At 36.0% G+C, this 26511-nt stretch overlaps 1 protein-coding gene across 3 annotated transcripts in view; it reads left to right on the top strand.

Annotated features, from left to right (window-relative positions):
- The window catches only part of LOC109058094 (disheveled-associated activator of morphogenesis 1-like), a 73507-nt gene that overhangs the window by 25471 nt on the left and 21525 nt on the right, over positions 1-26511 (top strand). For all 3 annotated transcript variants that reach the window (XM_042747151.1, XM_042747152.1, XM_042747150.1), the window contains exons 2-5: positions 8727-8986; positions 14273-14362; positions 24054-24125; positions 24696-24790. In XM_042747151.1, coding sequence (XP_042603085.1) covers positions 8804-8986; positions 14273-14362; positions 24054-24125; positions 24696-24790 — 440 coding nt within the window. In that variant the 5' untranslated portion in view covers positions 8727-8803. The remainder of the gene's footprint in view (positions 1-8726; positions 8987-14272; positions 14363-24053; positions 24126-24695; positions 24791-26511) is intronic.

Here is a 26511-nt window from a genome sequence, read left to right as displayed (position 1 = left end):
TAATTGTTGACTACTAATAATTGCCTTTATTTAATGCTTGATGGTTTTCCTAGTACTTATACTTGAGTAAGATGAAAGACTGACTCATTGTGGGTTGAATACTCAACAGAGAACAACACAGCCAGATTAGTTAGTGATTTGTTTTGTTCCACAGCATAGGCCTATATTATAATAAAATGTAATTGGCTTGTGTTTTTTGTATTTTGTGGGGAAGTTGTGGCAATACCACGACTGAGGTGCCCTTGAGCAAGGCACCGAACCCCCAACTGCTTCCCGGGCGCCGCAGCATGGCTGTCCACTGCTCCGTGTGTGTGTTTACAGTGTGTGTGTGTGTGTGTTCACTGCTGTGTGTGTGCATTTTGGATGGGTTAAATGCAGAGCACAAATTCTGAGTATGGGTCACTATACTTTGCTGTATGTCACGTCACTCACTCACTATTTGATGCTTGTTATGCAGTTTTAACCTTTTTCTGTGCTGAATCCAAAGTAATCCTAAATAAATTTCCCTATGTAATCTGGGCATCACTCCAGCCAAGTTATCAGATTAAGTGCACTTAGTTTTTGCTGAGTAGGAACTGAGAAGACAAATGGAAAGATAGATGGAAAGAGAGAAAATAGAACGCTGAAACAGTAGGACAGAAATGGCCTTGTTTTGTACAGGCCTTCCTGATGGGGTGAGGGTTGTTCAGCCTGTCACAGTGGATAAAGTCACCGCCGGTACGTCCTGACACATGGCTCTCAGTCTTTGGGCTTTTGCTTTCATTTCTTTCTTATTCTGATGGCTTGACTGACTGGAAGGATGTTTATGTTGATTTCCAAACCAACACTAGACACTAAATGTCACTGTATCTTCACCCTTTGTCTGCAGGTGTATTGTTACTATATTTGGTTTACAATGACTTGGGTGTGTGTGACCGTCTCTTATGCACAGAGCCGTATGTAATGAAATATGTGAACGGATACAAACAAATAAGTGGCTTATTGCACACAAACAACACTTTCTATTCAGTAAATCTGACTGAATCCAGATGATTTAAGCTGTTTACAGCTAGATCTTGGGCTTTGGATTCTGTCTTGTGTAGATTTATTACCAACTGTATGCACACACAATTTGTAAATTAGAGAAAATAATTGTTAATGGCAAAACCGGATAATTATTTTTATATTATGTTCAGATTCAATATAGCAACCCAATTAGGCTATGTCTTTATTTTCTGATGGAGCGTCTGATTCAGTGTTGTTGTTGCTGATTCATTTACTCCTTACTTGTGCATGTGGTGTGAAACAGTCTTTGACACTGTGTTTTTCATGGAAGATTGACTCATTCTGTGACACAAAAACAACAGAAGCAGTCTAACGAGTGTTGGATTCGAATGCAGACTTAAACCCAATTACCATTAGCGCCCTGAGGACACAGGAAGAGTGACAAGAGGGTGTGTGGTGAGATGGCAGTGGGGTTGAGCAGAACTCGGCTGGCTATGTGCGGAATGTGGCCTGTCAGGACAGGCCCACGGGGAAGATAAACCCTCAGCAGGGCCAGAGGTGAGAGAATTGAAAGATTAGTTCAGTTACTGTATCAATGTGAACACCAGTGGGCTTACAGCGGCGATCCACACTAAACTTCTTTGTATAAATCCCTCAACAGTACCCCTCTCCCTTTTTGTTATCACAAGTTAAAGGTCTTAGTATTTGAAAATGCTTAGTAACTGTGCTTCTGGTTGTAAATTTTGGCCACTGAAAAGGTGTTTCTGATGATGACAAAGAAAACGATATTTGTCACATCAGTAAGTACTTCTGAAATGCTTCTACTTCCTTCTAAGGACAATTAGGGAAGCTACTATGAAACTGTAAGCTTGCAAGCTATGAGCTGCACGTGAAAATATAGAGCACAACAGTTTTGTTTTGGAAGTACAGTACAACTTCCATTAATTTTCTCCACTGGGTAATTGATTTTGAACAATAACTTCTAAGTCTTTAAAGACAGACCTACTATGAGCTACAAGATCAATGGCATGTTAATGCCACCTGCCTGCACTGTTTCAGCTTATTTTTTAAATAATCATGTTCCACATCTGATTTCCTGTTAACAAAAAACTATATTACCCATGATTCTGCAGAGAAATCTCCACGAATCAGAGACCGGGGCAAGCAAATTGCACCAAAATAGCTGTTTAGTGAATAATGTGGAGTCAGTCTCAGAATTACTTAAATATTTGTGTGTATATATATATATATATATATATATATATATATATATATATATATATATATATATATATATATAAATAAATAAATAAATTCATCTTTTGCAATAAAAATATATAAAATATATTGTCTCTATATATGTGTATAATCAACATAATTAAATCAATAGTTTTAGATTCCTCCATTATTATATTTTATTTTTTTATTTTTTGTCACTAGCAGTGCTTCGTTGAACTAGTTTTTACTCTTACCATGCCACCACCATTAAAGGAATAGTTCACCCAAAAACGAAAATTTTGACATTTACTCACCCTCATGTCCTTCCTGTTTAAATTTCATTCTTATGTTGAACACAAAAAGATATTTTGAAGAACCAAATAGTTGTTGGTCCCCAATGACTTTCATAGGATGGGAAAGAAGTACTATGGAAGTCAATGGGGGACCATCAACTGTTTGATTACCAGCATTCTTCAAAATATGTTCTTTTGTTCAACATTAGAAAAATTGTAAAATTATTTAAAAAAAATAATATTTGGGTGAACTGATTTATACCTTTAATTACACAGTCATGTACCTTTGTCTTTTTGTGTGATTTTCAAATAATTTTATTTTGTGATTTACCTCAGGTTGGTTTGGTTTGTGGTTTATAATGAAGACTTGTGCACTCTAATACACTGAACAGATACAGTTACATTTGTTCTAAATAAACCTACAAAATAACATTATTTATATAATCAAGTCAAAAACTATTCGTCATTTTTGAACCTGTTCATGTTAACAAACAAACTGATTAAAACTACTTAGCAACATTACATCTGAGCGCGAGTCAGAGAGGACCTCTTACCCTAGCTGTGTTTGCGTAGCTTTGCTACGTGTTCTATAGACTGTGATGAAAAGCATTGATTTGCTGGTCAAAAGTAATTTTTTCGGTACTGTAACAGTATAGCTACGCTCTTTACAAAATAGTCAAGCGGTAGTGTCGCTTTTAGCTTCTCAATGCTGGTTGTTAGAGCGGTGACATCTGTCATGAAATGTGTTTTTCTCACTCTATCACCTTCACTGGCTTCCTGTTTATCTTCTTCAGACAGGCTCATCTTTCTGGTTGTTCATTTGTTATGTTGACATTCTTGCCATTTTGTTAATGTTTAAAGAACGTCGTCTCAAGGTGATTAGATTTTTATCATATTTCTTTTTGAGCTCTGTCTTTTAAGTTTACTAAATGGAACAATTACAGTCAGCAGACCATTTCTGATTCTCCTGATAGTATCTGTGTTTGAAGTCTCAAATGTGTCTCAGTAAACACTAAGGACTGCTTGTTCCTGCTCATGTGTCTTCCAGCTAAGTACACCTTACAGCTCTATGGAAATAACAAGGAAGTGATTTACAGTAAACTCTTGACCCTACGGCATTTGCCTCTAATGCTGCAGGCATATACTGTACAGCCTCTATCACAGTTTAAGTCTTTTGCATCATGAGTAATTATTGCTCAATCATAATCCGTCTGTAAAAGATTAAGCGGCGGGCGCTATGGCAGTCACATGGTGGAGCGGGGGTTTGTTTTTTACTTTATGCAAAGCAGTCAGGTCACATGACCACCTCTGTTTGTTGTGTCAGCTGAATAAGAAGAAAGGAGAGATTATAATGTGTGTCAGCAAGTCATAACTCCTCTATACAATGGTTTCCGTTTGAAATCTGGCCTGTTAAACGGCAATGCGTGAATGCAATAAAACGGAGGGAATTAAAATATCATGCCAGTAAGCTAAAAATAGTCTCTTTCTGTTGACAGAACATAATAAACATATTTTATGCATAACACTTAGGTTGGTTTGCTTTCACTTTTGACCTCACTGCTACTTAATGAAAGAAATTTTAGATTAGCAAGTTGTCAAAATGTAGAAGTTTGGGCTGCTTTTAAATATGTGCCAAATGTTAAACAGTGATGGAATCAAATATCATTTTAGGATGTATGAGGACAGGTTATAGCCTCTAGGTTACATGCTTAGTGAAATGTTTTGTGGTTTAGTTCTTATAGTAATCTGGCATACTAAAGCAAGTTCTCTGCTTGTTTTTGTCAGTTTTATTCATGGTTTGTGACTTTGCCAAGAAATAATGTTGCAATAAACATTTCTAAAGTAGTATTTTTGTCTTCTTTTCCAGTAAAACATCTAAATAAAAATGCACTCATGGCATATTCTTAGAAAATAAGCCTTATACAGTACAAATATTTAGCAGGTTAATTGATCTTTTTACTCAAAATCAAAACAGAAATATTTATTTTTAATATATAGTGTAGTTTTTAAACCAAAGGATATGTTTATTTAAATTATGTGTGACTGATTGGCTTTGCATAAAGACACTTGTATTTGTGCTTGTGTCTGATAATGACAGTGAGAATGTCAGACTTTGTAACAGTTGTTTATTCCACTTTGGTGAAAATGGAGGTAATTTGTATGTGCAATGAAACCTTATTCATTTCTTCATCTCTTACTGTTGCAGTTCCAGCCATAACCACCTTCCTTTGGTTAGGGTCACTTGCAACGCAGCTCTCCAAACACCATTTTGGATTAAACCACAGCACAGATTTCCCACAACTGGTCAAAAAAACAAAAAAACAAAGACAGACTGTATTGGCCATATCTGACGCAAAAGTCCAAAATCCACCCAGTCCATGTTAACTTACAGTAAACATAGACCCTCGGGGTTTTGGCACAGAGTGGATTTTCAAAAGGAAAGTTGGAGATTTTACAGATTTTGGAGTTTAAGAAAATCTTAATCTGGCAGAAAATCCTGTTTTCCAGTAAAAGTATGTATTTTTTTTATAATATTAAAATAAAATTTTAATAAAAACAATTAAATGTAAAAATAATAATTATATTTTTTAATTTATATATATATTTTTGTAATATCTTGATGATTTTTAAAACTTGAGAAGCAAAAAAGCAATAAACAATCAAGCAAAAAAAAAAAAAAAAAAGAAAAACACATGTAACCCTCATTATTTCTGCATAAAATAAGAGAAAAAATGTCAATGGTATGAAAAAATAAGCTTAATTAACTTAATATTAATTAATATAAAAATAATATTAAGAAAATAATTAATTTATCAACTTAGATGTTAACAGATGTTTAAATATTTTTACTGTAAATTTTTTTTTTTTTTTTTTTTTTTTTTTTGTGTGTGTGTGTGTGAACACATACTGTCAGTTGGTGGCATTCCTGGTATCAGAGACACTTATTACTCACAAGTCAAACTGTCTTGATGCTATCCTTATGGTCTAATGCTGTTAAAGGTTATTTTATTATCAGCTTGGAGTCAGCCAGAGGTTAGGCAGAGAATCTGAGCGAGTGTTGTTGGAGTTTCCTTACTGTACTCCAGGGCCACAGGTCTCGGTCACAGGGCACATGTATTGATATCGCACCACAGATAGGAAGGAATGCGTGGCGGCTCGTGATCTTTCGTGGACTGAGGTATGATCTCAGAGTTCACCTAACCAGATCGCTCTTGTCGGTATTCAGGATGTCAGTAAGTGCAACCAGACACTGACTGCTGGTGAGGCGAGGAACGGCTCAGCTGGATTAGTAATATGTTGATGGGGTTGGCAAGATTGAAAAGAAGTCTCTTGTGCTCACCAAGGCTGCAAAATAGATTTGTTTTAGCTTTATAAATATCTTGACTGTCACTTTTGAACAATTTAATGAGTCCTTACTGTATTAATGTCTTCTTACTCACAAAAATTGTAGCCTGCTACATCTTGCATGTTTTAGTAAAGTTTTCCTAAGGATGAAACATATTACATACAAAACCCGTTTGAAGTTTGCAGTTTCAGTTGGGATTCGACCGACTCCAATTCCAGGGAGGGGCAGCTGGGAATTCCACTGTGGCAATGGACTGGTGGAGGGGTGTTATATTCAGCTGTACTCCAGCTGTGTGGATTTATATTGGTGACCGACAGGCGGTGAAGGGGCATCGGTGCCAGACTCGCCCACTCGAGGGAAGACTTGGCTAGGACTGTCTACATTTCCACCTACATAGCTTTCTCTCATCCACTTTATTTTTTCTCTTAAGTTCCTAGTTCTTTATTTTTTTTCCTAGAATAATCCTCAATCTTCTTCTGTCAGGTTTTTATCTGGAAGTGCTGGCCGTTTTCCCACAGTGTGTTTCTCTGTGACCTCAGGGCAGCCATCTGTGATCAGAATCATCTTCCTTGGCCCACAGGGCAAACGGTTCCTCACTTTATTGGCGCTGACATGCCTCGCAGGTGTTTGCACACACCTGCACGTTTGTACGCCTGTCCAAGGCAGAGAATCTTGCTGGCTTTGCAGATTCAACGTACTGTAGCAACCAACCGTGGTGTTCATTGTTCAGGGCATGTGTTGTTTGTTTGTGGTTCCACACACAAATGCAAAGCTGTAAAGACAGCTGATGGACCTTCTGCTGCTGGGCTTGAGTGACAGATGTTTCTACACAAAGAAGTCTGTCGTACACTAATTGTTCTTACAGCAGTTGTTCATATTGCATTTTTGGAAAGTATGAACATGAGAGGCTAGTCTTGGATTATTGTGTTTATGGCAATAATGGCAGTGGCAAAAGATTCAGTGTGGTTTAGATGTATTCATTTATTCAAAAAGACAATAAAATAAATAATAATGTATCTTTTCAAACCTTTTTTTGAACATGTTTTAAATGTTCTGAATTAAAATTAGTGCTGTCAAATGATTAAAGGTGGGGTAAGTGATTTCTGGTAGCCAATGTTGATATTTCAAATCACTAAAACAAACACGCCCCTATCCCAAAAGGGTCTCGCCCCTATTTTGATAGCTCCACCCCACACATACGTACGCAACCCCCGGCAACGGTTATGACGGAATCTGCTGTATTATTATCTGCTGTCTTAAACATTATCTTACTTTTCGGACACACTTTGGGAGCTGATGCTTGAAACAGACAGTGGAGGAGGTTTAGACGCTCCAGGCTTATTGTGTCTTTATTATAGCTAAAGGGAACGACAATACGATTGCAGATGAACAAACAAGCGCACATGACACACGAGCATATTCAAGCAAAAGCCAGCATATATTAGTTAACCAGCAAAACCAATGTTACTCATCTATCAAGAAGAAACAAAGCAACCTCGGCATCCGAACGCAGGCCTTAGTTCCCGCTCCTTGAGTTCTCTCCAGCGCTGGAATGCTGATCCGAAATTTACACGGTCCTACATCTTGCCTTATCGTAACCGTTCTTTTGTTCCGCAGACATTTTTCTCTGTTGTTTGTTATCCGCCATCTCTATCTTTCTGTCGTCACTAAGCTCGGCTAATGTCCGTCCTGTGCACTGAGCGCTCTACATTACTGTAGAGAAATGTGTTATGTTTATACTAAATATATTTAAGTTATATGAATATATAAATATATACATGTAAATACAGGTAAATATTTTAAAAAAATATACTGTATATGTGTGTATTTATATATACATAATAAATATACACAGTACACACACACGTATATTATGTAAACAAAAACTTTTATTTTGGATGTGATTAATCGTAATTAATTGTTTGACAGCACTAATTAAAATTAATTTTATTTTTGGGGGCAGAAAGTCAAAAATGTCAGGGTGATGCAACTGTCCTTATATCATAATGGAAAAAAAAAAACTAATTGAAAAAATTAATTCTTAAAAAGAATAATAACAATTTTATATATTTTAAAAGTGTGTGTGTGTGTGTGTATAATGATATGTATAATTATCATATAAAAAAATCCACAAAATCATTCCACTGCTTTTAATTAAAGAATTAATAATAATAATAAAAAAGTAAAACATTTTTTTCAAACTTTTCCTTTAAACATATATTTCAATATAGTATTATAAATCTTAATTTTTTTTATATTTAAGACCTTTAAGTATATTATAATAAAAATTTTAGTATTATTTCTTTATTTCTTTATTTATTAAGTTTTACGAAATGATACAATAATTGCATATTTTAAAATATTGGCAGGTGATTTTTAATAAAGATAATTACTTTTCTTTATTGTAAACACATATATTGTGACTTATTTGTCAGTGAAGTGACTTAACTTGCAGTCTCCTGTTCTCTTATTTGTCATGTTTGGATTTTATAAAAGGCTTTTTATTTTTGTTTGTGGCCAGGATTTCTTTCTATTGTCCTAAATATAGGTGTGGCCTAACACATGTGGATGCAAGCTGTGTTAATTTGCACAGCCTCTGTAATCCTATGAAGGGAGTGATGCATTGTGGTCCATAGTCGCTCCTGTGATGTGGTTAGTTCGAACGAGCCAATCTGATGATTACATGCACATCATGTGACTGCTTGTGGTGTTGACTAGGCCTAGGGGAGTCTTTCTGGGTTGACATCTTGATTTAGAGTTTTAGATGAAGCAGAACTGTTAGATCATCGGCTTGTTGCCTGGACTTTATCAAGGCTGATGAAAGTCTTTGTCCTGAGAAAAGACCTCAAGTCTTGACGAAAGTTTCTTTTTTTGTTTTCTCACAGGGCAGAGTGACGTAAGCGTAGCTCTCACCTGGGGGAGGACCAGCACTCCCTCATTCCCATCATCCCTTGAAGCAGCCATGGCGCCACGGAAACGCGGGGGCGGAGGGCACGGCGTGTCCTTCTTCTTCTGCTGCTTCCAGAGCAGTGACCACCCAGAGATCACCTACCGTCTGCGGGAGGACTTCGCCCTGCAGGCCATGGAGCCGGCGCTGCCCATCCCAAACTATGACGAGCTGGACGCCATGTTCTCAGAGCTGGTGGTAGGTGCCAACTTTTAACATTTCTGTATAGTTTTATCCCTGCTTACTTTCATGTGCGATAAGACCAATGAATCTGACTTTGTTTCAGGGACAGATCTATATTGACCAGGATGATTAATCTTCCAGTATTTATCAATTATATTATATCACATTACATTACATTACAATCCAAAAGTTTGAGGTTGGTAAAAAATGTAAAAGCGGTATCTTATGTTCACCAAGGCTGCATTTATTTGTACAGTTTAATATACAGTAATTTTCAGTGTTACTCCAGTTTTTAGTGTCACATGATCTGTCAGAAATCATTCTAATATGCTGATTTGCTGCTCAGGAAACATTTCTCTTTTTCCCCCCAGATTCTTTGATATAGAAATTATATATGGTAACATTATATATGTTTTTACTGTCACTTTTAGACAAATTTTATGCATCCTTGCTGAATAACAGTATTTAAGCGATAGTTCACCCAAAAATGAAAATGTTATGTTTATCTGCTTATCCCAAGGACATCCAAGCTGTAGGTGACTTTGTTTCTTCAGTAGAACACAAATTATGATATTTTTTTTAACTTCAGCCGTTGCAGTCTCTCAGCTGTACAATGCTTGGTAATGGTCCCAGAATCTATGAGAGAAAAAAAACCTGCACAGAAAAATCCAAATTAAACCCTGCATCTCGTGACGATACATTGATGTGTAAAGACACAAAACGATCGGTCTGTGCAAGAAACTGAACAGTATTGATATAGTTTTTTTTACTTCTGATTCACGCAATGTCCGAACTGTTAGAACTCTTGTGAACGCACTTCACAGCAGCCTGCATCATCTTCTTCTTGTTGCTTTATGGCAGATCGCAGACTTATAAGTGCATTACCACCACCTATCTCTCAAATGGACCATTAACACTCTATCCATTAACACTCTATCTACAATCTCAATCAGGAGTGTCAATGGTCCACTTGAGAGATAGGTGTATCAATGTATCGTCACGAGTCGCAGGGTTTTTTTTTCTCTCATAGATTATGTTACCATTCCCAAGCATTGTACAGCTGAGAGACTGCAACGGCTGAAGTTAAAAAAACATTATTTGTGTGCTACTGAAGAAACAAAGTCACCTACATCTTGGATGCCCTGGGGGTAAGCAGATAAACATAAAATTTTCATTTTTGGGTGAACTATCCCTTTAATTTGTTAAAAAATTCTTACTGACCCCAAACTTTTGAACAGTAGTGTGCATTATTTAATTTTATTTAATTTTATTTAGTTGTATATAAATATATAACATTATAACATAACATTATTACAACTACTACTAATAATAATAATAAAGTATGCATTTTTAGCATCACACTAGTATTTTTATGTGTTGCATGTGGAGCTAATGAACGAAAAACCAAAGCATTATTTTTCACATACACATGCAGTTCCTCCTTGTTTGCGCTCTAATTTAGCATAATTAAAGAGCTGTAATTGATCCATCAAACATGTTGTCTTTAATCCTTGCTTGAATAGAAATCGCAGCAGTGTGGCGTGCTGCACTTTGCCTCTCTCTCTCGTCTCCTCCTTCATCTCTGCCAGCTTCCACTTTGCACATCAATGGGTTGCGTTGAGTGGCCTTGTGTCTTGGACTGCACTGCAGAGTAATTGCTTGTTTTTGGTCTGACCCACTCTTAACCTCCCTTTCCATGTACTTGGGTTCGAACTGATGTACAACACAAAGCAGCAGCAGTTGCTCTCTTTACACAGCCCTCATAGAAAGATTTCATGCTCTCAGCACGCGCCGTTCTGGCAAGTTATTGTTGAGTTTGTAAAACGGTGTTGCGTAACTGGCAACCTGCTTGCTTAGACACATGTTGTTTTGCATGAAAAGTAATATTATGTTTAGTAGAAGATACCTGGGTAATTATTTGAAATACTGTATGTGACATTTATTTAGTTTATTTAGAGGTTATTATGCAAATTTCCCTTCATGTCAGGCCTTGGCAAAGTCTTCTTAAAAATGCATCATATTCAGCCTACTGAGTACATTAGAATTGCAAAAATATTCTTAGAACAAAAAGGCTTTTCAGGATAAAATGAAAATAATGAGGTACATGAAGGGAGTTTCCATGTGATTTAGCCATGATGTCTTTTTTTTATAGAATTAGATTAGGTATTTTGTGTTATGATTGGCCCCAGATATTACATTTGAGACTCAACCAAAATTATTGCGTTATAATCCTTTTATGGATTATATCCAAAAGATAGTTCACCCAAAAAAAAAAAATTATGTCATTGTTTAAATTACATGAATTAGGAAAAAACATTATTTTAAAGAATGTAAGCTACTGGTTGCTCTTTTCCATACAATTACAATAAATGTGGGTATAGAAGGAACATAAAAATATTACAAAAGTGGTCCACATGATTGATGCGTCTTCAACGAGTTGAATTCCATAAGCTTATCAGTACAATTGATTCATTCGCATATAGGACATTGCTATATCTCTCATGACCACATTAAAGAAAGCTAGAGTGGATGTCATTATTTTCATGAATAATGACTTACATTTCTGAATATTTCTCGCACAACGTTATCATATAACTTCAGAAGACTTGCAAATTACAAATAGAAATGTTGCACATGACATTTGTGGTGTTTTGTATCCCTTTTCCATCAAAAGTTGCGAAGTTAAAAATTGGAATATCGTATAAAACATTTGCAGATAAAGCACTGTTTCTTACATCTTACATGTTCAGTAAAACAAAATAGTTGCTTCCCAGGAAACTGATGCAAATTATAAGTAATAAATATGGAAGTTGAAAAAATGGAAGCCAATGTCCTGGAATTAATTCTGTAAATGTTTACCTCATGTTTATGTGCATATCATACCATCTCAGTTAAGCACAGAAATTGTTTATGCACATTTCAAGATTTTATGCACATCTTGGCTTTTCCATTCAGCTTTTTTATGATTCATTATGAGTGCTGAAAGGTTTGCTGTGGTGATGTAGAGCATTGATAGATTGATGCACACGGCCCAGGCTTTAATGTTTGTTCTGCAGCTGAATGCTGGGGCTTGATCTGGCGTGTTGGGTTCAGATAAGGCAAGGTGTGGTTTTCTGCATGAATGGAACATCCTGGTTGTAGTCTGGCTGCCCTTGACTGTAACAAAACACTGTACGCGTATGGTCTTTATGCATATATACCGGGGATGTCTAGACTTTCTGCTGACTGTGCAGCTCGTTTCCGCTAAAGGCCGGGGGATTCACAGGAAGATGAGAGATGGAAGAGACACCAGGCCGGATGAGAGGAACAGCAGCTCTTCCTCTCTCCTGTATCCCTGTGGAGCATCAGGGACATCACTGTCACCAAGAACTGCCAGACAGGAAGCCATTACCAGATTTGGCAGACAGATCTCTGTGTAGCGCTACAGACAGGGATTTACAGTGAGAGATGTACGCTGAGAGGCCTCTTTATTAGGTTCTGCTGCTGAAATGGGCAGGTTGATCCTTGAATGTGATCCAATTCAGTTCGTAGAGTTCACTTTCAATCAACTTTGACTGCGGAAACTGTCCTTTTGCACTATCATGTTCTGCAGGTGTTTCATAGGATTGATATGATAAAAATCGCAATGTGCTTAAATCAAAAAACCAACACACTGAGATCTGCATTAGTGGACTGCTAGCTTTATTGAACAATGTATATTATGTTTAATATAATTATTATTTTTTTTAAAGAAATTAATACTTTGCAATAAGGATGCAATAAATGATAAAATATGACAGTAAAAACTTTTACGTTACAAAAAACTTGTTTCGAATAAATTATATTTAAACGTTATATCCATTAATGTATTAAGGTTTCCACAGAAATATTAAGCAGCACATTTTCAGCATTGATAATAATAAAAAGAAGAAATGTTTAATATTAAAATGACTTCTGAAGAATCATGCGACTGAAGGCTGGAGTAATGGCAGAAAATTCAGCTTTGCCAACACAGAAATAAATTGTATTTTAAAATATATTCAAATAATACAAAATAAAAAAACGTTATTTTAAATTTTAATAATATTTTATAATATTACCATTTTTACTGTATTTTGATCAAATAAATGCAGCCTTAGTGAGAATAAATGACTTTCAAAAAAGGCAAACCTTTGAATCATTCTACATATTTTTTATTTTATTTTTTTGCATAATTTTAGATATTTTAACAAAAAAAAAAAAAAAATGCAGTGTCTCCGGAGGACAACAGAATGCTTTGTAAGAGGACATTAAAGAGAACAACGCCCTAATGTCACAAAATATTCTTTCTGATTGTTCACAGATCTAGTTGCACAAAGTGAACGGATTTCTGATATACATTGTAATATGAATATCTTTGTGTGTGTTTCTGTATACAAGTGGGAATTCACAGTGGGATCATCAGTTTGCATGGGACTCCCATGTCGAGAGCAGCTAACAAACAAACCAAGGCTTTCTTTGTGGAAACCCACACCCACTGTGAGGACGAACCACAACACAGTGATTGTTGTGGTGAACTGCTATTTCAAGGACAAAACAAAATGAAATTACAAGTGGCCGAAGTTTATGAGTAGGACTTTCATTGCCAAAGCCATTGATTGTTTCGTCGTCAGTCGTTCAGTGTTTACAGATGGTTTTGGGCAGAATTCACAATGAGCTGCAATACATTTCAGGCACTCCACAGAATGCTGAATTAGACACAAAAAAGGAAATTTACTGATTTTAACTCAATCACAGATTTTTATTATAAATATTTAACTCATACTAAAAAAGATAAATGAATAAATTACTACACTTACAATAGCTGTATTATTATTATTTTTTTTTTTCATTTAATTCCATCCTATTTTCAATTCAGGATTTTATTATTAAACAAGCACTGGCATTTTCATTTGATATGAAAAGCTTTCATTAACTGAGATATATCCACTGTAATCCATATGATTCATTTCCTTTGCGTTTTCCAATCTCAAGTCAAGTAAAGTTCAAGTAAACTTTGGTTTATTATCATTCCAGTCATATATAAGTCTGCAGTGGAAAGAAATGTCATTTCACCAGGTCTGCTATCATGGACGTTTTGTTCTCTGTGTCCTCCCTGCTGGGGGATTTGAGGAAGTATTTGTGGGTAAGGAGAAAGTTGAAAAAACATTCTGTGGTTTCCACATGCTGTTATCATTGGTTTGTGGGTGGATATTAACTATGCCTAAAGGGGTTTACAGTTTGTTTTTGCCATGTCCAGGTTCAAAAAATCGAATCTTTCTTTTTTCTTCTCTTTCATTTCAGGATGAGCTGGACCTCACAGAGAAGCACAGAGAGGCCATGTTTGCATTACCAGCAGAAAAGAAATGGCAGATATACTGCAGCAAGAAGAAGGTTAGAACTCTCCTGCATTAGGTCATTGTGTGTGTGGGTTGGTGGGTGAGTGTTTTGCCCTCTTATCCTCGGTTGAAAGTTTAGTGCACTAGATTACACTGTCATCCTGTCAGAACGGTGTTTAAACATCTCATATATCAAAGTGCTTAACATAATCATCTCTCTGTCTGAAAGAAACTGAGTCTGGGTTAATAAATGCCCCTTATCTCCACTTTCTCTGCTTAAAATGGCTAATCTATTAAATGTTTCCATTAATCTTTTCATTAACAAATTAAGTGTCAGCAAAGATTTGAGATAACTGACATGTTAGACTTCTTAGCAGATGCTTTCAAGCGAAAGCGACCTAAAACAGTGCATGCTGCTCTTCAGGATACCCAGAGAGAGTTTGGTAGTGTCTCAGTCAGCCTGTTTCCTTCGGCGTTACATTCATCAACATCTGAGAACTAAACAAATGATGATGATTCACAATTCTTTCTATAAACAGAAGCTGCTTTCTGCTTGAAAAATAAAGAAAAAAGTTTACTTGTATCTATACAAACTAAGCTTAACAAAAGCTTGTTTTGTTTTGTTTTTTTGCTAAGTTAAATTTTTTTTTGCTGGCCAGTAGAACTACCACAATACAATTGTTTTTTATTTAAGATAAAACTTTTTTTTGTTTATTTTTTGATTCTTTCTGTCTCAAATGTTATTTCCAAAGCTTCTTTAAGTGATTTTTTTTTTATTATATGCTAAATATTCTTAACAAAACAAAGCTGTAACAAATCATTTGTTTTTGTCATTTGGAGTAATAGCTGGACTTTTCATTCTGCAGTATCAAAACATAACTATGATCAACGAATACAAGATGTAGTGACAAATACTAGATCATTGGGGGTTCCGAAAACTTCCGGATGTGTCTCAAATTGAGTCAAAATTCATTTTAAATAAGACAAACAACTATAAAACAAGACTTTTTTTTAAATTTCTAATTTATTTTCCAGTGTATTGAAAAAATGGAAATATGAGGTAATTTAATTTTATAAGTGTGATTTCTAGACCTGGAAAAGTCATGTAAATTAATAAAATCTTAGAAATTGAGAGTAAAACATACTTTTAAAAGCCTTCGATTATTGTTGTGGTCTGTGGAGTCAAAAGGGTTGAGAATCACTGCATTACTAGCCCTGGGTCATCAAACCACAGTTGAGTTGTGCTTGATGAACAATTCTTTAACCTAAAAGGAGTTATGACATGTTTTTTTTTTATTATTTTCAACCTTTATTCTGACCCTCTTTCTTAAAACGACCTGATCTTAAGGGGTGTGTCCTTTAAGGCTTGCCAGTAATTGGCCACTGTTATATTGGCTAACGTCACTGCATAGGAAACAGTATCAACGTCCCCTCACTAGTGCATGTGAGTGGTTTGACAACATAATACAAAAAAAAAAAAAAATGGTAATTTCCAGACAAAGCATTATGAAGTCATTTACTTACAGTGTGATGCAACTGCGGTCAGATCTGGTACCGCTTCATCTTTCAACAAATGCTTCTTTTTGAACTCTCCATGAAACTGTGCCTTATTTACAAAATAATATGCACCGATCAGTCCTCTGACACGATCCGGGATGTTATTAAAAACAAAATATCCACTTGTTCCTTTATGCTGGGATTCTTCTGATATCTGTACAGAGTTGTGAATGAGCTGTTTAAACCAAACGCATCAAAGTGAACGTTTTACACTCCATTTGTCCAATTGATGACAGACACAACTGCGTGGACTGTGTCAGAAAGCAAACACGCATCTCTATACTGTATCTAGAGCAGACAAGAGAGTGGCAAGTGATCGTAATTTCTATTTGCTTTTGATGCGATGTGACACTCGATTAAGCGTAATCAAGAGTCAGCCATTAAGTGACTGAATGCCAGTGGGAGGGGCCTATGGTGAGAAGAAGACTATTCAATTAAATTAAATTCAAGTTTATTTGTATAGCGTGTTTTACGATACAAATCATTGCAAAGCAACTTTACAGAAAATTAAGTTTCTACAATGTTTAGTAGTAGCTTATCAGTGATGACTGTCAGTTTATGTGCATACAGCAGAAATGTTCGGAAAAAATCAATTAAAGACGTAAACAAACAGACGATTAACACTATTAGCAGCATTTACGATGCAATCACACGTGTAGCAATATTTGGTAGTTCTGTATGTTGTTTCAGGGTTAGCATCATCTGAGGTCCTCTGAGGGGTTGGCAAAACATAGAAACAAATAGAGACATAATTAGCGTAGCTGATGTTCCAACCAAGTAAAATTAATTAGTTTAACCCAAGGTAAAGAATTATACATGCGCATTTGATCAGATATAACTGCAGTCCAAAATTATGAGATGCATTATTTGAATGCTTGGCCAAAGGGATGTGTTTTTAATCTAGATTTAAACAGAGAAAGTGTGTCTGAACCCCGAACATTATCAGGAAGGCTATTCCAGAGTTTGGAGCCAAATGCGAAAAAGCTCTACCTCCTTTAGTGGACTTTGCTATCCTAAGTACTACCAAAAGTCCAGCGTTTTGTGACCTTAGGGAGCGTGATGGGTTGTAGCGTGGTAGAAGACTATAAGTATAAGTAAGTAATAGTATTTTGTAACTGATATGGAACGTAATAGGTAGCCAGTGCAAAGACTGTAAAATTGGGGTAATAAGATCATATTTTCTTAACCTGGTAAGGACTCTAGCTTCTGCGTTTTGGACTACCTGTAGCTTGTTTATTCATTGATGTCTTGCTCTTGAGGCTGGGTTTATGCAAATGTTTGTGCCGGAGTGATGTCATCTTACACCTCATATCCAAACAAGCCGTTTTTGGAGCTTGATTAAATAAATGCTTTGTTTATAATGAGGAGGTTGTTTTAAGCTATGAAACTTGCAGGATGTTTTAATGGTACAAAGGCCTCTTATATGCCAAAAGATCAAGGCAAATTTGATCTCTCATGTCATGACCCCTTTAAGGAAAGTATTGAGTTTTGTTTTGATTGTATTGGGATGGGAAGGATGTAATGTGTCTGTGTTTTTTTTTTTTTTACGTGAGGAAGTTGATTGGGTGTGTTTTTTGTTATGTGTGGTTTTCAGTCTTGATTCTAGTGTAATCACACTGAAATCACACTGACAGTATTCATTTTTACTGGACACCTCTGCATGTTTGGATATGCAGGAAACAGTGGGACCAAGTCATACCATTTATCCTCCATGACCTAATGGAGCGCAGAGAGCAGAGAAACGCCAGTCTGTATCTGAGTTCATTAATAACATCAAACCCTCCATGATGCCACAAACATAAGCCCTGCCAGACTGTTCTTCTGGTGTGAATCCATGTGTTTAACTCAAGACAGCACGAGCACTGAAACATGAAGCACACACACAGACACAGACAGTGGGTGGTCGATGGTTACCTGCCAGTAATGTGACAGCAATACAGTCAGGGTGATAGAAAGCACACTGAAGTGACAAAATCCTGCAGGTCTATAAACTGCAGGCACTTTGATTGTTCTTAGTTAATTGTTGCCACTGAAGTCTAAAGACCCAGTGACTCAGTAAGCACACAGTAGCTTCGTCTGAAAGTGCTGTACTGCATTTACTAAAATGGTTAATAACATTTGTTCTGTAAGTGTGCTTGTGCATAGTATGAATACAGTCTGGACACACTGTATTTGCCATGCTGGCATTGTCATGTGACCTACAACGTCAGCTGTTGTTTCCTGAAATGTACAAATATGACACCTTCTCTGGGATAGTAAAAGGTCGGTTAGATGTGCACTTCAGTATCTCAGTGGAAGCAGCACATCATCTAGGTATTTTTGAATTTATGAATTCTATATTTGGACATGCTAATGATTTGATGTATGGCCTTTTGCGCACTATAGTAGAAGAGTTTTAGAATAGTAGGAGATATTTTGGACATAGGGAGTATGTTGTATGAAAAAGTCAATCTCTGCAAGACAGACTCTTCAGGGTAGGAGATGGACTAAAAATGAACTCCCAAAACTTACTGCGACATGGAGCTAAGGAGAAAATGTAGAACTTGAAAAAATTGGAAAAACAGCTCAGTGAAAAGTGTTTATAGTTTAAAAGCAAAAAGAAAGTCCTATTTTTTATTTCTTTTCTTGCTGCATTCCTCTAGGTCAGTGGTGGCCTGCCCTGTTCCTGGAGATCTACCTGCCTGCAGAGTTTAGTTCCAACCCTGCTTCAGCACACGTGCCTGTAATTATCAAGTGCTCCTGAAGATCTTAATTAGCTGGTTAAGCCATGTTTGATTAGGGTTAAAGCAGAACTTTGCAGGAAGGTAGATCTCCAGGAACAGGGTTGGGCACCACTCCACTGCTCTAGGTCAAAGATGAAAAATGGAATTTACAAAAAAAAAGTGATTTACAAAATAATTTTGACTTGAGTTTATTTATTAATGAGTAACTTCTGAGTTATGAGAATGTGCAAATTTTTAATGTTAACAGGTTTTACCATGTTATTACAACATTTAACCACTTTTTATTCATATAAAACCCTCATGTTGTTCCAAACTCGTAAGACCTTTCGTTTATCTTCTTTCTGACTCTGAAGACTGACATGGAAGAGAAGAAATTGTTAAATTAGTTATCTTTGTTTTCTTTGTACACAAAAAGTAGCTTTGTAAAATTACGTTTGAACCACTGATGTCACATGGACTATTTTAACAATGTCCTTACTACCTTTGTGGGCCTCGAACATGTCAGTTGTATTGCTGTTTATGCAGAGTCAGAAAGCTCTCGGATTTCATCAAAATATCTTAATTTGTGTTCCGAAGACGAATGAAGGTCTAACAGGTTTGAAACCACATGACGGTGAGTAATTAATGACAAAATTTTCTGTAATTTAACAACATATTTGCATGTTCAGGGTTCTCTAAAGTTGGTTAACTCATGAACCACCAGGGGATCGCAAACCCCAGTTTATAAACCTTGCTCTTGCGTCTCTATCTGTTTGATATTGCTGGGTTGAATTTAATTTTAAAACAAGTAGAAAACCAAATAATTATCCATTACTGGCTTATATGATCAAAAACAATGTCTAATACGATTAATACAAAAATATATGGAGCAGATATGTTGTGCACCTCTTGTCTTTAAATAATATAGTTTCAGAGGGATGAACATGATTTCAGACTCTAGCTGACCTCCAGTTATTCTCTAGATATGTGATATGAGAGATTTTTCTTTTCAGCTTCAGCACAATGAAGGTAAAGGAATCTCCCCACGATTGATATACCATAATATGATACATTAAAAGAAATCGCCCCACTGAGATTTCCTTAGACGTTCTTATCTTTGAGTTGTATTGGTTTAAAAGCTGGTATTGGTTACAGGTCGGCCATCTGTCTGGCCATGACATCTTTTCTTGTATAGCCATATATGCTGTGTCCCAATTACAGACCTAATTACTCATTGTCATGGGACACCGAGCCAAAAGAGGGCATGATGTGAAGTAGGGCGTTCAAAATTGTCTTTTGACTTCTAGTTTTAGTGATGAGAACCTTTTTTATTGTGTATTTAAATGTTTCTTAAATGACCTGCTTTCTGTCCTGATCCTTGTTTTTGGAAGCGTATCAGAGCGCGCGGTTGGCCAGATCGGGATGCTGTTTCTGTTTTGATAAGTGTCTTTCAGCCACATTTAATTTCGCTCTGCTTGCATGAGGGGGTCATGCTCCGCGATTCAACACATGGAACCAATGAAAAAGATTTAAGACGGTGAGCGGATGGATGAGATTAAGGAAGAATATGTCTGTCGTGAGACGGCCCGTGGCTGTGGTAACAGCGTTCATGCAGACTCAGCACAGTGCCCAGCCTGGGACTAGTAAAACAGGGGCTTGGCGCTCTTCCCCAGGGCTTTGGTCTGGGATAGGAGGGAAGCAGTGGTTGGTCCAAAGCAAACAGGAAGGCCTCCATTTGCAGGTGCAGATTATGCTATCTGCAAGGTCCGGGGTCTTTTGATAGGTCTGTCAACCCTGGGAAACAACACTCACAGCAGTCATCTCTTTTATTACATTCTCTTTCTACATATTTATAAGGTGCTGGACTGTTAATGTAATATGTTCATTGATGAATAATATCTTAAAAATACACTACCATTCAAACATTTGCAGTCGGTAAGAATACTTTTAATACATGAATTCAGGAAGGATGCCTTAAATTGATCAAAAGTGACTTTTAAAGTAAAGACATTAATAGAAGCAACCTTTATTTCAAATAAATGCTGTTCTTTTGAACTTTATATCCATCAAATAATCCGGAAAGAATCTGTTATGGTTTCGACTGATATTGAGCCAAAAAAAACTTGTTTCAACACTGTTAAAAATATATAAGAAATGTTGAAAATGTTTCTCTCTTAGACCAGAATTATTATTATTATTATTATTTTTTTTAATTGCTCGACCAGATAAAGTTGACCTCCAAAACTGTCATCCTTCAAACTCAGCTACATTAGTTTCTTTGGAGTTTAAAGTTAAAACCTTATTTGGTCAGATGATCTGGTCAGATAACTGTGCACATTGTACTTTATGATATATGAACCTGTCACGAAATGCAGGCTCTGCAGAAAGGTAGTTATTGCCGGATGGGGCAGTAAAAAACCATTTTTAAAGACGGGAAACTCACATCTCAGGTGAGAGAGCAGCATGTGCGTTTGCTCATTTCACAATCTAAACAAATACTCTATATGTCTGTGTAATTTCAAAGGTCAGATAGAATTTGTAAAACTTAGTTCTGACTGTTTTTGGCAGTCACGCAAATCTATGACCGAACTTCAGGGAAACACAATATGTTTATAATATGCGCTTTTGAAGTAATGAAAACATCTTTTGTGCCTCTTTGGTGCTTCTGGAAGGGTAACAGGAAAGTATAGTGCTCTTATGACCCCTGTGAAGGACGAGGGCTATTTTAAGTTTAATTCCCAAACTGTTTTGCTGACGTTTCTTTCTATACGGTGTGCTGAGCACAGTGATTATTCACCTGTGCCCTGAACTCAATGTCTCAGTGCGCTCAGGTGTGCAGGCTCTGCTGGCTCCAAACCAAAGCTTGAGGTATGATATCAGCTGTCCTGCTCCTGGCAAAGGACAATTAAGAAAAGGCAGTCTGGATATTTATCCGACTCGCCTCAATTGTCCCCATTGTGGAAAAATAAACATCTGTAATCAGAGCTCTCTGATTTCTACAATATAAATTAATGCCATTGTAATCTTACACTCTCTATCTGAATGCTTAAGCATTCAGTGAATTGGGCTGAAGAGGAAGAGTCTTGGACTCATTTGTTTTTTAGGTCAGGGGCTATCAAGCTTTTTGCCAGAGTTTCTTGGGCAGTGGGCCAACAAATACTTAGTCAAGTGGGTTCAATCGAGCAGACCGAGTCTCTGACCCGCTGCTGTCTGGCAGATGTGAAAGATTAGACCTGGAGCGCTGCATTCAGCTTTGACTGTTTCAATCCGACTTATGAATATAATCAATGCATAAATCAGAATTTTGCAAAAAAAATAATTAGCTAATAAATCAGCATTTTTATTATCTTAAAGAAATTAATTGGTGTTATTTATTTAGCTTTTTCGTGTCTTTGGCCAGTTACACTACATTTTTTGTTCCATTGACTTCCATTTATTTATGCTTGCGAAAGTGGGAGACAGTAGATGTAAACTCATTAAAATTTCAGTGCATTCCAAAGTTCAAGTTCGGTGTTCATATGACAAGAAGATGTGTGTCTAATACAAGATTGGCCTGATGTATTAGCGGAATGCAACTTTTTTAAAACTTCAGGATTGAAGCAATGCAGTGAAGTAAAGTAAAATTATGTATTATGTGCAGAATTGTTTGATTTTTAAAGGTGCCAGTGAACGAGATATCATATTGTGAGCATTGCAGTTTCCATAGAAAGTATTTTTTCATACAGAACATTCTTTTTGTGTAAATAGGCCTTTATCTTTTTGTTTCTATCCAGCATTTTTTTTTATGTGATATTTGAAAATATGCTGGCTAGTCTTGACTTGACTCCTATGCAACAATTGAGACAGTTCAGCTTATTTTTGGTGGTTATTTAAAAAATGAGCTTTAAACTGCTTGTTGATACTTGTCAGTTAGGTATTTGCAGATCTTTGGGGCTGATTCATCTTCCTGTTAACTGATTTCTTGAAACTGTAATTATCTGAACTGAACACATTGAAGCACGGCTGGTTCCTAGAAAGAGCGTATCTCCAAACCAACAATATCAACAGTCGTTATGACATGTCTGTCTGAGAATGAAGTGCTCATGGGATAAGAGCAGAGGAAAGTCCGTCCACAGCATGAGGAGGAGTCCTGCCAGAGATCCACATTAATGCTTTACTCATTAAGGCCAAATGGTGAGTGGGGAGTTGAGAAGAAATATGCAGGACGGTGAAAGATCAGGGGTCTCAGGCCGGCATCCAAAACTCCCCACTCGTCCAAACAGATACCCATTTGTGAGATGCCATCATCTCCCAAAAGGCTTGGCAGAACCGGGTGTGAAACATCCCACGCAGTTGCTGCAAAGGAGCTCATTGCTATGCCAGATTTTTTTCCTTTCCTGTGTGTTCGGTGAACATAAGCTTCATTTAAACTCACTATTAGTGGCCATGCGGGCAGCCTGTGCTTGTTTTGAGAAGGAAGTCGACACACTTCACAAGTTCCACTCGTTTTTGATTCATTACTCCCTATGTAGCTCCCTGCTTTCCGTCTTGTCTTCTGAATCATACTGCATTTTCAGCTCTTTAGAGCTTGCTAATGCGGCATTGGCTCAATATTGGGATCCGTGTTGTTTCTCTATGTCTGTGAATCTCTGCTGGCCTACTTAAAGCGTGTGCTATTTCTGCCAGCGCTTTGAGCGTGATGTTCTGTTTCAAATCTGCTTTTTCTGAGTCTGTATGTTTTGGAAAGTGTGTACATGTGATCTTCACCTGGGAACATATGCAGTGTGAATCTTATTGCATGTTTGATTTGCTTTGGTTATATACAAGTAATAAATGTTGCTTAAAGGAACACGGCACTATTTTTGAAAATAGGCTAATTTATCAACTCCCCTTAGAGTAGATTTTTACCTTATTCTAATCCATTCAGCCGATCTTCGGGTCTGGTGGTAAAACTTAACTGTTTAACTCTAGGGGAGTTGAAAAAATTGGAGTGTTCCTTTAAGTAAAATGAGGTATGAAATAAATCCCAGATCTATCAAACTTCTATGGAATAATATGAAAAAAGAGATTAATAAATGCCTCTCTGATAAGCCAATTCATGCTGAAAATTTGGTCCCACACAACTGGCCGGTATCAAAATAAGATCTTTTCAAGATAAAGATCATTTTTTATTGCTGCGGACTCGGGAACGTCTAATTCCCACCGAAGTGTCCAAATTATGTCATTCCCAATAACATTCTGAAACCACACATTCCTTCCCAGCTCATTCCCAATATGTTGTTTCACATTCCTCTATTCCCAGTGTCATGTTCCTGTTGTGTGGGCTCTGATCGGTGTGCACACACATCTCGTGTCCCGGCATCATGCAGAGGGCAGCGTGGATTAATGACGTGTGCTTGAAGTGAAAACAAGAGCTGTGTTTATGTTTGGTTTTTTACATACTCATGCAGACATGCTTAAACTGTCTCTTAATTCTGTGCCTTTTAATCCATTTTTTTTCTCTCTCAGGAACAAGAGGAGAATAAAGGTGCTACTAGCTGGCCAGAGTACTACATTGACCAGCTCAATTCAATGGCAGCTGTAAGTATTTATTTTCTGAAGACTTTTCTTTGTCCTTTAACATTCATGAACTCGTCTTCTTTTAACAACTGATTATACATTTTACATTGCCATTGGACGTTGAGGACTTAAAGGGATAGCTCACCCAAAAATGTAAATTCTGTCATTAATTACTCACCCCCATGTCGTTATAAACATGTAAGACATTCGTTCATCTTCAGGATGCAAATTGAGATATTTTTGATGAAATCCGAGAGCTTTCTGACCCTCCATAGCAAGGGTCTTACCACGTTTAAGGCCCAGAAGGTACTAATAACATCGACAAAATAGTCCATGTGACATCAGTGAACATGGTAGGACCCTTGCTGCCTGTGGAGGGTCAAAAAGCAGAAATTAAGAAATATCTTAATTTGTGTTCCGAAAATGAACAAATGTCTTACGGCTTTGGAACGACATGAGGGTGAGTAATGAATGACAGAATTTTCATTTTTGGATGAACTATCTCTATAAAACACATGACATGTAATATCCATGGTTAGAAATGTACATAACGTGTAAGCATCTAGTGTAAGAATAGTATCTCTTTTACAGAGGAAAACTCTGTTGGCCTTGGAGAAGGAAGAAGAGGAGGAACGCAACAAGACTATTGAAAGCCTGAAAACGGCATTGCGGACACAACCTATGAGGTCTGCCCATTGTAGCACAAATAGATACACACCCGCTTTCTTTTTAAAATATAAGTCCCTAAATTTGTATTTGATCGCTTATATAATAAAAAAAAAAAAAAAATATATATATATATATATATATATATATATATATATATATATATATATATATATATATATATATAGACATACATAGATACATGCATATATATATATAAATTGGAATATATTGGAATAATTTCTGAGAATCATGTGACACTGAAAACAGGAGTAATAAAAATTCAGCTTCGCCATCACATATTACATTTTAAAATGTATTAAAATAGAAAAGTTTATTTTGAATTGTAATAATATTACACAATATACCTGTTTTTACTGTAAAACTAAATGTAAACTTGGTGAGCATTAGAGACCTATTTTGTAAACAAAAATAGAAAACAATAATTTTGACATTGCAATAATATTTTTAAACATTTCTTTTTTGGTTCACTTTATATATCAAATGTCCGTATTTGCTCACTAAAATTAAAATAAAAAACAAACAAACAAAATACCTTAGCTTACATTATTGCTTTTACTTGAAGATAAGGACAGCTGTCTCAGGGTAATAGTCTAACACGTCAATGATTTTTCCATTGGCAAGCACCTCACTTTGTTATTAAACAAACGCTTCCCTTATGGTGTGCTTTGGGTCTAATTATGCAAATGAGATTACTTTCATCACACACATGCTCACAAACACATGCATTTGATTAGTGGTTACTGCATTCACCATTTGATCCTGGGGTCACAGGTCATCAGCACTGACCTCTGCAGGGCTCGGGTCAAAGCACTCCACCCCTCTTTGTGCCTAATGACATTCAGGCTGCATATCAAACCATTCCTTTCACAGCTTAAGGCAATTGTATTTAAAGTCGAGTGCTTTATAGGGGCTATAAATCAGTCTAGCTACTGATGTGATATATTATTTCACATTCATCATCTCCTTATGGAGTCAATAATTTTTAGATTTACAAATTGTTTTCAGAGCCGCGGCCTAGCGGTTAACACACATGCTTGGGTTTGTTGCTCATGTTGCAAATTTACTGTGGGTTTGAATCCAACCCATGTCACGTGGCAATCCCATTCTTCTCCACATCATTTCCTGTCATCTCTTCACTTTTGCTAATAAATAAAATGAAACTTTTATCTAAAAATGTAAACATATTTAAATATTTAAATATATATAAATATGTAAATGTATAAAAATTATTTAAATTGAAATTCATATAAAAATTTATGTGTTAGTTATTCTAAATTCTTCAGTATTCTATTCATTCATAAGACAAGAAATTGAGAAATTAGAGAAAACGACATTAGGTATGTCTTCTAATATGAAATATTAGATATTTTTATTCAGTGTAATGATGTAATTCTTTTATAATAGTGTAATTTTTTTATATTATGAAATTTTCTCTTATGGAGGACCAATCTTGCAGAAATGTAAAATAAATTAAGTTAAAAATAAACACATAAAATAATAATAAAGGCAAAAAAACTAATAAAAATAAATACAGGACTAAATTTAATTAAAAATTAAAAAAAAAAAAAAAAAAAAAAAAAATATATATATATATATATATATATATATATATATATATATATATATATATATATATATATATATATATATATATTATATAAATAAGTATAAGTGTTTTTATTTATTTCTATATTTATTTATCATTCTGTATTAGTAA

This window comes from Cyprinus carpio, chromosome B20 (assembly GCF_018340385.1).
Source record: "Cyprinus carpio isolate SPL01 chromosome B20, ASM1834038v1, whole genome shotgun sequence".
Lineage (NCBI taxonomy): Eukaryota > Metazoa > Chordata > Actinopteri > Cypriniformes > Cyprinidae > Cyprinus > Cyprinus carpio.
The sequence above is the reverse complement of the archived record's forward strand: the minus strand, read 5'-3'. Positions and strand labels throughout refer to the sequence as shown.